The 15,936-nt window shown below is 43.5% G+C and overlaps 1 protein-coding gene across 4 annotated transcripts in view; it reads right to left on the reverse strand.

Annotated features, from left to right (window-relative positions):
- Window positions 1-15,936, reverse strand: part of LOC134341194 (uncharacterized) — a 42,252-nt gene that overhangs the window by 20,591 nt on the left and 5,725 nt on the right. For all 4 annotated transcript variants that reach the window (XR_010016726.1, XR_010016725.1, XR_010016727.1 and 1 more), the window contains exons 3-6: window positions 12,207-12,252; window positions 1,693-1,811; window positions 1,562-1,607; window positions 1,251-1,448 (exon numbers count right to left, since the gene is read on the reverse strand). Coding sequence is in view for 1 of the 4 variants with exons in the window: in XM_063039014.1 (XP_062895084.1) it covers window positions 1,251-1,448; window positions 1,562-1,607; window positions 1,693-1,811; window positions 12,207-12,252 (409 nt within the window). In the remaining 3 variants the exon portion in view is untranslated. The remainder of the gene's footprint in view (window positions 1-1,250; window positions 1,449-1,561; window positions 1,608-1,692; window positions 1,812-12,206; window positions 12,253-15,936) is intronic.

The raw sequence follows: 15,936 nt of genomic DNA on the forward strand, positions 1-15,936 counted from the left end.
AACATGAGAAAGTCAGCAGATACTGGAAATCCAAACAACACACACAAATGAGGAACTCAGCAGGTGAGACAGCAGTTTTGGAAATGAATGAGCAGTCAAAGTTTAGGGCCAAGGTTATATGGCAAATTTATAAAACTCAAATTTGACCACAAGTTGAGTATTACGTACAGTTCTGGTCACCCCGCAATAGGAAGCATGTCAAGGCTTTGGAGGGGGTGCAGAGAATGTTTACCAGGATGCTGCCTGGATTAGGGGGCATGTGCTATAACGAGGCCTGCATTGCCTGGGGTGGTGGTAGAGGCAAATACATTAGGGATATTTAGATATGCACATGAATGTGAGGGAAATGGAAGGATATGGACATTGTGTAGGCAGAAGAGATTAGTTAGACCAGAAGACCACAAGATATAGAAGCAGAAGTAGGCTATTCGGCCCATCGAGTCTGCTCCACCATTCAATCATGGATTGATCCAATTCTTCCAGTCATCCCCACTCCCCTGTTTTCACCCCATACCCTTTGATGCCCTGGCTAATCAAGAACCTATCTATCTCTGCCTAAAATACACCCAAAGACTTGGCCTCCACAGCCACTCATGGCAACAAATTCCACAGATTTACCACCTTCTGACGAAAAAAATTTCTCCCCATCTCAGTTCTAAAAGGACATCCTCCAATCCTGAAGTCGTTCCCTCTTGTCCTAGAATCCCCTACCATGGGAAATAACTTTGCCATATCTAGTCTGTTCAGGCCGTTTAACATTCGGAATGTTTCTATGAGATCCCCCTCATTCTCCTGAACTCCAGGGAATACTCCAGGGAATAGTTGTTGGCCATTTGATTACTAATGTAATTGGTTCAGTACAACAATGTGGGCCGAAGGGCCTGTTTCTGTGCTGTACTGTTCTATGTTCCTTGTTCTGTCTGGACTCAGTGAGAGTGAGTGTGAGGCTGTTGATCAGTGTAAATATCCAAACCGTCCACTTCTGTCCATTTGTGAGTGAAACTTGCTGTCCTCACCCAGTCAGACCCCATGAGTCCCAGTGAATTATTCACTGATATCAGGGACTTGCATTTAACCGGCAACTTTCCCAGTCTCAGGACGTCCTGAGATGCTTTCCAGCCAATAGATTGGAGTGAGGGTTATGGTACCATTCGGGTACATCAGTGAGAGAAGGAATAGACATGAACACAGCCTGGTCAGCAACATATGAAGTTTGTGAGTTTATACTAAATTAACAATAGTGTGGATACCTGTTTGGGAAAATTGGGATTGTCTCCCATCGGGACACCAGTGCTGGTTGATGAATGTACATCCAGAGCTGAGAGAAAGCATTGATGACAGATGACTCCTCAGACCCCAGCATGCTGAACAACAGGATGTTCATACTGTCCACACCGCTCTTGGGAGGGTTGTAGACCACAAGGTAGTTCCTCAGAGTCTCCATGTTCCTGCCAAAGACCAGGGAGGGAGAGCATCAGCTGCCTCGGTGAAACGGGTTAAAGAAATCATCACATTCCACTCAGTCCAGTTGGAATCACACACCACAATTAAGGGACTCTACCTCTCCTCCATCACTGGCTGGTGAGAACAGACGTCCTTTGAAAATTCTGAAATGGAAGGTTAAAAACAGTCATTAATCTTTTTGCATTTCAAGATCAAGTTCTCAATGACAGCTTGAAGATATAAACTCACGGCTGCTCTGTTCTTGTCTCGAAGCCCTGGGGGAAATTTTATTTTTGATTGAGGATATCCGGGCAGCAATCCAAGATGAATTTTCTGAAGCATCATCCTGTGAAGATTTCTGGATGGGGCTGAGAAATAAGAAGAGGGCAATTTACATTGTCGGGATTGTACTATAGGTCTTCCAAATGGTAAACTGGAATGAGAAAAATGAATATGCAGGGAGATTATGGAGAGTTGTATGAATAATGCCGTTGTCAGTCAGGGATTTTATCTTCCCTAACATGGACTGCGACTGCCGTTCAGTTAAATGCTTAGATGGGGAGATGGGGTGAAATCTATTGAGTGTATTCATGAAAGAGTCATAGAAAATGTATCCACCACATGTGCTGACAGCTCATTTCACACTCTCACCACTCTGAGTGAAGCAGTTCCCCACTCATGTTCCCCTTAAACATTTCACCTTTCGCCCTTAACTCATGACCTCTGGTTGTAGTCTCATATAACCTCAGTGCAAAAATTCTGCTTGCATTTACCCTATGCATACCCCTCGTAATTTTGTACACCCCTGTCAAATCTCCCTTCAGCCTTCTACGATCCAAGGAATAAAGTCTAATCTATTCAATCTTTCCTTATAACTCAGATCCTCCAGTCCAAGCAACATCCTTGTAAATTTTCTCTGTACTCTTTCAATATTATTTACATCCTTGCTGTAGGTAGATGACCAAAAATACACACAATACTCCAACTTCAACATGACATCCCAACTCCTGTGTTCAGTAATTTGATCTATGAAGGCCAAGGTGCCAAAAGCTTTCTTTACAACCCCATCTACCTGTAAAACCAGGTTCAATGAATTATGGACCTGTATTCCCAGAACCTTTGTTTTACCACACTCCTCAGTGTCCTACTGTTCACTGTGTAAGATCTACCCTCACACATGTCTGTATTAAATTCGATCTGCTATTTTTCATCCCATTTTTCCAGCTCATCCAGGTTCCACTGCTACGTCTGATTGTCTACCTTACTGTCCACTACACCCCCAAGCTCGGTGCCATCCTCAGATTTGCCGACTCAGTGAACCACATTATCATCCAGATTGTTGACGTGGATGACAAACAACAACAGATTCAGTGCCAATCCCTGCAGCACACTGCTAGTCACAGGCCTTTAGACAGAGAGGCAGACATCCATTACCTCTCTAGCTTCTGCAACAAAGCCAATGTCTAATTCAATTTACTCCCTCAGCTTGAATGCCAAGCAACTGAAGTTTCCTGATGAACCTCCCACATGAGACCATGTCAAATTCCTTGTTAACGTCATGTAGGCAACATCCACTGTCTTACCTTCATCCTGGTAACTACTCTCATTCATCTTGTTTCCTAGAGCCACCTCATGCCTTCATTTAGTCCTCCTGATTACTTTCCTATATGTTCTCTTGCATTTCTTACATTCCTGAAGTAACTCAATTGCTCCTTCTTGTCTATATCTGCTGTGCATCTCCTTCTTCTCTCAGCCAGGGCCTCAATATCTCTTCAAAACCTTTTATTCTGACAAACATACAAACTTTGTACTCTCAAAATTTCACTTAGAAGGCATCACACTTATCAAATACACCTTTGCCAGAAAATATCTGGTCCCAATCCACACTTAACATAGTTATGGAAAAGGATAGATCAGGTCCACAGGTTCATGTTTGAAATTGGTGCAAGGCAAATTTCTGATATAGATTTATTTATCACATGTACATTGATACATACAGGGAAATGTGTCACTTCCATTAACAACCAGCTCGCAAGTTTCACCACACATTCCGGCACCAACATAGCATGCACACAATCCTCAGAATTTTGATGGAATGATGGTATGAGATGGTATTGGAAAGACTGATTGGAGTGAGTCGATTGCAGGTAAAGAAACCACAGGCAAGTCAATGATTTTAGAAGGCGAGGGAGCTCAAGGTCTGAACGTCCTTGTTGGAGAGAATTGCCAGGTTGGTAAGAGGAGGGAGCCCTGGATGATGAGGGACATTGAGGCATTGGGCAGGGAAAAGGAGGCATGGAGCAGCTGGATCAAGTGAATCCCTCAGGTGGAAGAGGGAAGTGTACTCCACAGGGAAATCAGGTGGGCAAAAGGGGCACACAAGGTAACCTTGGATTTTTCTTGAAGTTAATTTATAAGTAGATGACAAGAAAAAGAGTAAGTTGAGTGAGAATACTTACTGGATTTGTTTAGGGATCAAGGTGACAAATCTCCAGAGCCTGACCAGGTATCTCCAAGAACTCTGATGGAAGCTTGAAAAGAAACTATGGGAGCTTCGGCTATGGTATCTGTATCATATACTGTAGCCAGGTTTGAAGTGCCAGAAGACTAGAGAGTGTGCAATGTTGTGCCTTTATTTAAGACAGGCGGCAGAGGAAAATCTCGGAAATAAAGACCAATCAGTCTATCTGTGTGGGTAAGTTACAGGGAAGTTTTCTGCAAAGACAGAGGTTGATTGGGGGTACTCAGCATGGCTTTGTGCACAGGAGATGACATATTATCTAATTTTACAATGCAACGAGTTGTTAGATGAGGTGATCATAAAGTTAATGAGTGTAGGCAGTAGTCATGGTTTATATGGACTTCAGTAAGGCCTTTCATAAGGATTCACATGGCCGTCTGCTCTCGAAGGTTACGACACATGGAATCCATGGAGATGTCGATAATTGGATACATAATTTGTTTGGTAGTAGTAATCTAAGGGTGTTGATTGAAGGTTGTTTTTTGGATTGAAGACTGTGATTTGTGGTGTTCTCCAGGGGTCAGTGTTGGTCCCATTGCTATTTGTCATACATATCATTGATTTGGATGAGAATATACAAGGTATGATCAGACCATTCAACCATACGACATAGGAGCAGAATTAGGCCATCTGGCCCATTGAGCCTGCTCCGCCATTCAATCATGGCTGATCCTCTTTTTTAAAATCTCCTCAAGCCCAGTTCCCAGCCTTCTCCCCCATAACCTTTGATGCCATGTCCAATCAAGAACCTGTCATCTTCGCTTTAAATACACCCAACGACCTGGCCTCCACAGCTAGATGTGGCAACAAATTCCACAAATTCACCATCCTTTGGCTAAAGAAATTTCTCCGCATCTCTGCTTTGAAAGGGTGCCCCTCTATCCCAAGGCTGTGCCCTCTTGTCCTAGACTCTCCCACCATGGGAAACACCCTTTCCCCATCTACTCTCTCTAGGCCTTTCAACATTCGAATGGTTTCAATGAGATCCCCCCTCATCCTTTGAAATTCCAGCGAGTAGACAGACAGACAGACAGACATACTTCATTGATCCCGAGGGAAATAGAGTTTCATTACAGCTGGACCAACCAAGAATAGAGCATAAATATAGCAATACAAAAACCACAAGCAATCAAACAACAATATGCAAACTATGCCAGATGTAAATAGGTGCAGGACCAGCCTATTGGCTCAGGGTATCTGACCCTCCACGGAAGGAGCTGCAAAGTTCGATGGCCACAGGCAGGAACAACCTCCCATGACGCCCAGTGTTGTATCTCGGTGGAATATGGCCGGAGTCCAACAACAAAAAGTTCAATATCCGGGCTACAAATACGTTCCTCGATCGTAGTATGACCAGGAGTGCACCATTCATTGTTAACCAGAACAGCAAGCCCCAACTGCTTTATGCTTACTGTTCTCAGTGCACTTCCGGTCAGCCCGAACAGTCTGGAAGCCCTCCATGGAAAAGTTTTGGTCAGGTATGTCCACGTGCAGCCACATTTCAGTAAAACACATAACACTGCTCTCCCGAAATGTTCTCGGACTCAGACAGGCCCAGAGCCATCAAACGTTCCTCGTACGATAACCCTTTCATTCCTGGAATCGTCCTTGTGAACCTCCTCTAGATTCTCTCCAATGCCAGCACACCTTTTCTATGATGAGGGGCCCAAAACTGTTCGCAATGTAACTCACCAGTGCCTTAAAGCCTCAGCATCACATCCTTACCCTTGTATTTCTCTTGAAATGAATGCTAACATGACATTTGCCTTCCTCACCACCTACTCAACCTGCAAGTTAACCTTCAGGGTGTTCTGCACAGGAACTCCCGAGTCCCTCTGGTTCTCAGATTTCTGGATTTTCTCCCTGTTTAGAAAATAGTCCGCACATTTATTTCTACTACCAAAGTGCATGACCATTCATTTTCCAGCATTGTATTTCATTTGCCACTTTCTTGCCCATTCTCCTAATCAGTCCAAGTCCTTCTGCATCCACCCAATTTCCTCAACACTACCTGCCGCTCCACCAATCTTCGTATCATCTGCAAACTTGGCCACAAAGCCATCTATTCCATCATCTAAATCACTTACATACAGCATAAAAAGAAGAGGTCCCAGCACTGTCCCCTGCGGAACACCACAAGTTACTGGCAGCCAACCAGAAAAGGATCCTTTTATTCCCACTCACTGCCTCCTACCAATCAGCCAATGCTCTAACGATGTTAGTAACTTTCCTACAATACCACGGCAAGCATCCTCATGTGTGGCACCTTGTCAAAGGCCTTCTGTAAGTCCAAATATACAACATCCACTGCATCTCCTTTATCTATCCTACTTGTAATCTCCTCAAAAAATTCCAACAGGTTCATCAAGCAGGATGTTCTCTGAAGGAAACTATGCTGACTTTGTACTATCTTGTCCTGTGTCATCAATTACTCCATTACCTCACCCTTAACAATTGACTCCAACATCTTCCCAACCACTGAGGTCAGGCTAACTGGTCTATAACTTCCTTTCTGCTGCCTTCCTCCTTTCTTAAAGAGTGGAGTAATACTTGCAATTTTCCAGTCCTCTGGCCCCATACCAGCGTCTAATGATGTTTGAAATAATTTCTAATGTCATCACAATCTCTAACGCTACCTCTTTCAGAACCCTAGCGTGCAGTTCCTCTGGTCTGAGTGACTTATGTACCTTTAGATCTTTCAGCTTTTTGGCACCTTCTCTCTTGTAACAGTAACTGCACCCACTTCTCTTCCTTCATACGCTACAGCATCAGGTATACTGCTAGTGTCTTCCACAGTGAAGACTGACACAAAATACTCATTTATTTCATCAGCCATCTGATTGGCCCCACTATTATTTCTCCTGCCTCATTTTCTAGCAGTCCTATATCCACTCTCATTTCTCTTTTATTTTTAATGTTCTTGAAAAAACTTTTACTATCTACTTTGATATTATTTGCTAGCTTGCTTTCATATTTCATCTTTTCCCTTCTAATGATCTTTTTAGTTGCTCTCTGTAGATTTTTAAAACTTCACAATCATCTATCTTCCCACTAATATTTCCTTTCTTTTGCTTTTACAATAGCTTTGACTTCCCTTGTCAGCCACAGTTGTACTATTTTACCAGTTGAGTATTTATATATTTATTCATTTTTGGAATATGCATGTCATGTACCTTCCCCATTTTTCCCAGAAACACATGCCATTGCTGCTCTGCTGACATCCCTGCCAGCAGCTCCTTCCAATTTACTTTGGCCAACTCCTCTCTCATACCACTGTAATTTCCCTTACTCCGCTGAAATACTGTTACATCGGACTTTACTTTCTCTCTATCTAATTTTAAGTCGAACACAATCATGTTGTGATCACTGGTTCCTAAGGGTTCTTTTACATAAGCTCCCTAATCACCTCCTGTTCATTACATAAAACCCAACCCAGTATAGCTCATCTGCTAGTACACTCAATGACAACCTGTTCCAAAAAGCTATCTCTTAGGCATTCAACAAACTCACTCTCTTGAGATCATTACCAACATGATTTTCCCCAATCGACCTGTATGTTAAAATCTTCCATGACTACCATAACATTGCCCTTTTAACTCACCTTTTCTATTTCCTGTTGTAATCTGTTGATCACCTCCCAGCCACTGTTGGGAGGACTGTATATAACTGCCAATGTCTTTTTACCCTTGCAGTTTCGTGACTCAACCCACAAGGATTCAACATCTTCCGATGTCACATCTTTCTACTGACTTGATGCCATTCTTTACCAGTAGAGCCAAACCAGCCCCTCTGACTACCTTACTATCACTCTTATATAATGTGTAACCTTGGACATTCAGCTCCCAACTACAACCATCTTTCAGCCATGATTCAGTAATGGCCTCAACGTCATACCAGGCAATCTGTAATAGTGCAACAAGAGCGTCAACCTTATTTCATACAAAATGCACATTTAGATACAGCACCTTGCGTACCTTATTCGCTACCCTTTCTGATTCTGCATCCCTAATGATTTGATACTCAGCCTGTTGGATGTAACTAAGTCCCATCACCTGCCTGCCCGTCCTGACAATCTGACTGCACACTGTCTTTACACTTTTACCATCCATCCTATCCTGAGTCTCTTCACTCCAGTTCCCACCCTCCTACCAAGTTAGTTTAAACCCTCCCCAACAGCTGTAACAAATCTGCCCACAAGAATATTGGTCCCCCCCGTGTTCATGTGCAACCCGTCACTTTTGAACAGGTCATACATCCCCCAGAAGTGATCCCAATTATCCAAGAACTAGAAGCCCTGCCCCCTGCACCAGCTTCTCAGCCACACATTTATCTGACAAATCATCCTGTTTCTACCCTCACTGATGCATGGCCCAGGCAGCAATCCAGAAATTACTGCCTGGGAGATCCTGCATCTCAGCGTTCTACCTAGCTCTCTAAATTCTCTTTTCAGGACCTCATTGCTTTTTCTTTACTATGTCATTGGTACCAATATGTACCAAGACATCTGACTGCTCCACCACCTCTCCAAAATATTGTGGACAGGATCTGAGACATCCCTGACCCTGGCTCCTGGGAGACAACATACCATCTGGGTGTCCCGTTCATGTCCACAGAATCTCCTGTCTGTTCCCCTCACTATCGAGTCTCTTGTCACTACCACTCCCTCCTCTCTCTTTCCCTTCTGCACCACGACCCATTCTCAGTGCCTGTAACCAGGTCGCCGTGACATTCACCTGGGATGTCATCTCCCACAAAAGTTTCCAAAGCGGTTTACTTGTTTTTGAGGGGAATGGTCATGGGGTGCTCCGCTCTAACTGCCTATTTTCATTTCTCCTGACCAGCGACTCGCCTCCTGCAAGTTCAGGTGACGACCTCCCTGTAACTGTGATCAATTTTATCCTTATTCTCCCGTACAAACTGAAGGTCATCCAGTTGCTGCTCCAGATCCTAAACATGGTCTTCAAGGAGCTGCAGCCGGATGCACTTCACACAGATGTAGTTCCCCGGGAGACTCTGGGTTTCCCAGTTCTCCACTATCCGGCACGAAGAGCAGACCACAGTCATTTAAATGGTATGGGAAGAGAAGAAAAATTATAAGGAAACATTAAGAGACGCTTTACACAGAGCCGACGCCTCTTGCTAGCCAAACCCTCCTTTGAGCCAAAGTCTTATACTCTCGCCACATGGCCCACTCCCAACAATGGCCACTCTGCTTATCCCTTCTGTAGGTAGTAGGTATGCATATGGCATTAAAATAGATGGTACAGTGGACAGTGAACATGGTTATGAAAAATTACAGAGGGAGCTTGATCAGCTGAGTAAATGGGCTGAGGAGTGGCATATGGAGTTTAATATGGAGAAGTGTGACGTTTTGCATTGGAAAGTCAAATCCAGGGAGGAGTTTCACAGTGAACAGTGTGGTACTGGGGAGTATTGTAGGACAGAAGGACCTTAGAATACAAGGACATGGCTCACTGAAAGTTTAGTTACAGATAGGGTGGTGAAGATAGCTTTCAGCATATGGCCTTCATCAGTCAGACGATAAGTCATGGGAGCAGAATTAGGCAAATTGGCCCACCAATTCCACTATGGCTGATTTACTATCACACTCAACCCCATCCTTCTGACTTCTCCCCAGAACCTTGGATGCTTCACTAATCAAGAACCTATCAATCTCTGCTTTAAATATTCCCAATGACTAGGCCTGCACAAATGTCAGTGGCAATGAATTTCACAGATTCTCCACCTTATGGTTCAAGAAATTCCTCTTCATCTCCTATTCTCAGGCTGTGCCTTCTGGCAATAGAGTCCCCCTCTATAGGAAACATCCTCTCCACATCCACTCTATCAAGGCCTATGAACATTCGATAGGTTTCAATGAGATCAACCTTCAATATTCTAAACACCAGGGAGTAGAGGCCCAGAGCAATCAAACACTCATTATACATTAACTCTTTCATTCCTGGGATCAAACTCATGATCCTCCTCTGAACCTTCTCCAATGCAAGCACAATCTTTTCTAGATGAGGGACACAACATTAGTCACAATATACCAAGTGTGGTATGACCAATGCCTTATAAGAACTCAGGAACTGAGTATACAAGTTGAGAGGTCATGGTGTAGGTGTACAGCTCACGGGTGAGGTTGCAACTTGAGGATTGTGTTTGAAGTTGACTGTCCTGCTGTAGGACAGATGTTATTAAACTGGAAAGATTTCGAAGAATGCTGCCAAGACTGAGGGACTGAGTTTGGGGACAGATTGGACAGGCTAGGACTTTATTCCCTAGAGCATCGGAGACTGAGGGGTGATTTTACAGAGGTGCAGAAAATCATGAGGGGATATAAAAGGCTGATTACACTCAGATTTTTCACCCCAGAGTTGGGGAATCAAGAACTGGAGGACATACAGTGGTTGCAAAAGTTTGGGCACCCCTGGTCAAAATTTCTGTTACTGTGAGTAGCTGAATAAAAGATGACCTGTTTTCCAAAAGGCATAAAGTTAAAGATGACACATTTCTTTAATATCTTAAGCAAGATTATTTTTATATTATTTCCATCTTTTAGTTTCAAAATAACAAAAAGGAAAACAGCCCGAAGCAAAAGTTTGGGAACCCTGCATGGTCAGTACTTAGCAACAAACCCTTTGGCAAGTATTACAGCTTGTATACACTTTCTGTAGCCAGCTAAGAGTCTTTCAATTCTTGCTTGGGGCATTTTTGCCCATTCTTCCTTGCAAAAGGCTTCTAGTTCTGTGAGATTCTTGGGCCATCTTGCATGTACTGCTCTTTTGAGGTCTATCCACAGATTCTCGATGATGTTTAGGTCAGGGGACTGTGAGGGCCATGGCAAAACCTTCAGCTTGCGCCTCTTGAGATGTCCATTGTGGATTTTGAGGTGTGTTTAGGATCTTTATCCTATTGTAGAAGCCATCCTCTTTTCATCTTTTTTTTTAAACAGACGGTGTGATGTTTGCTTCCAGAATTTGCTGGTACAGTATTTAATTTAATTCATTCTTCCAACTACCAGTGAAATGTTCCCCGTGCCACTGGCTGCAACACAAGCCCAAAGCATGATCGATCTACCCCCGTGCTTAACAGTTGGAGAGATGTTCTTTTCATAAAATTCTGCACCCTTTTTTCTCCAAACATACCTTTGCTTATTATGGCCAAAAAGCTCTATTTTAACCAGCAGTCCACAGGACTTGTTTCCAAAATGCATCAGGCTTGTTTAGATGTTCCTTTGCAAACTTCTGATGCTGAATTTTGTGGTGAGGACGCAGGAAAGGTTTTCTTCTGATGACTCTTCCATGAAGGTCATATTTGTGCAGTTGTCGCTGCACAGCAGAACAGTGCACCACCACTCCAGAGTCTGCTATATCTTCCTGAAGGTTTTTTGCAGTCAAATGGGGCTTTTGATTTGCCTTTCTAGCAATCCTATGAGCAGTTCTCTCAGAAAGTTTTCTTGGTCTTCCAGACCTCAACTTGACCTCCACCGTTCCTGTTAACTGCCATTTCTTAATTACATTACGAACTGAGGAAACAGCTAACTGAAAACGTTTTGCTATCTTTTTATTGTCTTCTGCTGCTTTTTCTCCTAATGATGACTGTGAACAAGCCATAGCCCTAACAAGCTAATTAAGGTCTGAGACCTTGGTAAAGGTTATCTGAGACCTCAAATCCTTTGGGGTGTCCAAACTTTTGCATGGTGCTCCTTTCCTTTTTTTTCCCCCTCTAAAATTGTACAAAACAAAACTAATACACTACTCTTGCTTAAAATGTTGAAAAGAATGTTTCATCTTTAACTTTATGACTTTTGGAGATCAGTTCACTTTCTACTCACTTAACTATTCACAGTAACAGAAATTTTGACCACGGGTGCCCAAACTTTTGCATGCCACTGTAGATTTGAGATGAGAGGGGAAAGATCTGATAGGAATTTGAAGGACATTTTTTTGCACAAAGGGTGGCACCTATATGGAATGAGCTGCCAGAGGAACTTGAACAACAGTTTGTCAGGTGGATGGATGGGAAAGGTTTAGTGGGATACAGGCCAAATGCAGGCAAAAGGGGTGAGATTGGTTGGGGCATCTTGGTCAGTATTGACTAGTTGGGCAGAAAGGCCTGTTTCCACCTGTATGATTCTGTGACGATAACTGAAAAGGTGGGGCTTGGAGCAATATACCGTACACTAACACAGAAATTTGGAATTAGTTGGGTGTGCACCGTGGTCAACACAACCTACCCATGCTTTGATGCTGCACAGTCACCAGAGTCTTCTTGTGAAGAACCTGAAATGCAAGTTGAAAACTTTATGTATCTCAAATAATAATGAGCTGGTGAACAGCAAGGAGAAGGAGAGCTTATTGACAAGGTGACCCTTGGAGTCTTCACGTCTTTCTGCACAGTGAAAACAGAGAGGAATATCCATCGTGGACCTTGCCCGTTTTCTGCAACTCCACAGAATGATGTCCATTTTTGCCAATGAGGGACCTATCGCCTCTAAGCTAGTTTTTTTCCCCTTGAAAATCAATCTGTCCTTTCTCCACTCATATCTGCAACTGATCCATATTCAGAATTCTTTTCCAGTCTTCTATGTATACACACCACCAATCTTATCGTCATCCATCTTCCAGTGAAGATGATGCCTGCATACAATACTCCTTCAGTCAACATCTTCTGGATAGATCATGAAACCATATATTTCACTTCTTTTACGTCTTTTACATTTGTTTTTCACCTTGAATAAGATTCTGGAACTGTGGAGCCTGTGATTTTCAGTCTGGAGATTGTTTGGCTGTTTTAGTGCTCTGCAGTCTCCAGGAGGCAGAGGCAGCATGGGGGAAGCATGTGGCGAGAAGTCTGTGAGCCAATGTTTGACTGCACTTCACCGATTCAAGTGACAAGGGAGATTGAAATGCCGGCTGCCTGCCTTTTAGTTGCTGGAGAGATCGCTGTCCATGAAAAGGGGAGACTGCCTTTTAGTCACTTGTGAGATGGCTCTGCGAAGAAGAGGAAGAATGTTGCCTAAGTTTTTTTGAGTTTTGGATGTGGACTTGGACTGCAGACTTTTTGTACTGTCCTTTTTTTTTGTATTCTGTGTTTTTTGCCCAATCTTTCTCATTTTTGTGTGCAGGGGAGGGGGATTTGAGGGTCGATGTGCCTGTTGTTTTTGTGTGTTTTTTGTATGGGGAGGAGAGATTTGGGTGTTGATGATCCTGCTGCCTTTCCTTTCTCTCTTGGTTTCATGGCTATCTGAAGAAGAATTTCAGAGTTGGAAACTTGGATGATAAATGAACCTTTAAACTTACTAACCCGCCCATCTACATTTTCATCCAGGTAATTTACATACTTCTCATACAGCAGAGGTGCCACTATAGATCACCACTAATTACAGACCTCCAGCTAGAATAAGCCCCTCCATCCACTACCCTCTGTTGTTTATAGGCAAACACCAATTCACCATGCATCCCATGCATCTTGATTTTCTGCTGCACCTCCCATGAGGGACCTTGTCAAACACCATACAGACAACAATCACAAATCTACATTCATCTACCACCCTTATCACCTTGTCGAAAAATGTAATCAAGTAAGTAAAACACGACTTGCTCTGCACAAAGCCATGGTGGCTCTCCCTAATTTGGCTTTGATTTTCCTGTCCCTAAGAATTCTGTCCATAAACTTTCCTACAACTGATATAAGATGCTATGGTCTATAGTTTCCAGAAAAATCTGCAGTTTCTGTCTTGAATAATGGAACATTAGCTGCTTGCCAATCCTCCAGGGCCCCACCTATGGCAGGAACACATGAAGATATTGGTCAAGCCCCAGTAAACCTACCTCTTTCCCCTCTCAATATACTGGGGTATATCATATCAGGCCCTGGTGCCTCACCATGGTGCACTTTCAGAGAACCAACACTACCTCCTCTACCTCAAAATGTCCTCGCATATTAATACACGTCACTGATCTCCCAATCCTCCAAATTTTTCTCCTTGATAAATATTGATGGACAGTACTCATGGAGGACATCACCTACATCCTCCACATCCAGGCAAATGTCCACTCCCCTTCTCCTTGAAGGGTCCAACCCTCTCCCTAGCTATTCTCTTGCTCTTGATGTATGTAGAGAATGCTAGATTCTCTTTAATCCTACTTGCCAAGGACATTTCATAGCCCCTCCTGGCTTTGCTAATTTCTTTCTTCAGTTATTTTCTGGCTTCAGATGCTCCAATTGATTTTAGCTTCCTCAGCTTTATATACCTTTCCCTTACCTTCTTGACTAAATTCATCCCTTCTCTCAAAATCTAAGGTTCACTTACATTGCCATCCTTGTCCTTCTCTCTGAGTGGAACATACCTGTCCAGTACTGTGCAGTTGGTCTTTCAACACCGTGCATGTGTCAGATGTAGACTTGCCCAAAAACAGCTGTTCCCAGTTAACTCTCACTGGTTCCTGCCTCATGTTCTGGTAATTTGCCCTGCTCCAACTTAACTCTCTGCTCCTCAATGTCCTGGTGATTATTGTGGGGGGTGGGGGGGTGGCGCGGAGTCTGTAGTACAATTGCATCAGAGGGATTATACCCTTCTGATTTTTGAGTTCTACCCATAAGAGACTCAGTGGATGAGCCCCCCCCCACCCCCCATTATGTTGCCTCTGAGTGCAACTGTGATATTGACCCTGAATAGTAGTACAACTCCCCCCACTGACTCTACCTCACACACTATCTGTCCTAACCCATTGAATCCTGGAATATTAAACATCCAATTCAGTCCCTCTCAAAATCAAGTCTTTGTGGTGACCACAACATCACATTTCCATGTATTTATCTGTGTTCTAAGTTCATCACCCTTACCCATAATACCCTCAGTATTAAAATAAACTCACTTTAACACATGTATTCCGTTGTTTCAATTACTTTGCCCTTCCCTGTTGTTACTGGTCATGATATCTACTTTCCTCTTAACCCCTCCACTCTCTTACCTGATACTCTGCTTCCTCTCCGCCTATCAGACTAGTTGCAACCCTCCTTAGTACAGGTGACCATCCTGCCCGGGATATTGCTTCCGCTCCAGTAAAGATGCAACCTAACCCTCTTGTATTTGCCACCACTGCCCCATTAGAATGTATGGGATCCACAGTGACCAGTGACTTGGCTGTTTGGATTCAGAACTGACTGTCACGGTTCCGTCTGGCAATTCCCCATCTTGCTATTACCTCCTTAATTGGGCCTTAATCCCCTCATCTGATTTCCAATCATTCCCAGTTCCACTAACTACAGCACACCTGGTTCAGATTAGTGAACATAGGATAAACCTTGGGCAGCACAGCCAAGCTTTGCTAGTTTGTTGGTTGACTCTAGTGTGAGTAAACCTCGTTATCTGATTCCTTGGGACTGTCAGTTCTAAGCTCTGTGTCACTTCCTGGATACCCTACGTAAACCCTGTCTCTATGTAAAGACTATCCTGGATACCGCTTCCCTGTTCATGGCGGTGCTAACGCCTCACAACTCTGCCTCCGCGTCTGTGTCCTATACTTGGGTTTGTCCTCAGCCTCATCCTTGCAACACTGACTTGGCCATGAATGAGAGGGTGGTGGTCAATGAGACTTATTCTGGCTGGAGGTCTGTGACGAGTGGTGCTGTGCCAGTCTATACTGGGACCTGTGCCTGTTATGCATCAGAAAGATCGCAGAGGATACAAAGATTGTCAGTGCTGTGGATAGTGTAGAGATCGTTAATGGACATACTGTAGTGGGATACAGTTCAGTTCCAGACATGGGTGGAGAAATAGCAGACAAGAGTTTAATCCAGGCAATTCTGAGCTGATGCCCTTTGGGAAGTCAAATATAAAGAGACAGTCGACAGGACACTAAACAACACTGACATACAGAAGGATCTTCATCTTCACCAGGGATGTTCAGTCCCTATGCATTCTATTCCCTTCAAGAAGGCGTTAAATCTCTCCACTTCTT

This window comes from Mobula hypostoma, assembly GCF_963921235.1.
Source record: "Mobula hypostoma chromosome 8 unlocalized genomic scaffold, sMobHyp1.1 SUPER_8_unloc_4, whole genome shotgun sequence".
NCBI lineage: Eukaryota > Metazoa > Chordata > Chondrichthyes > Myliobatiformes > Myliobatidae > Mobula > Mobula hypostoma.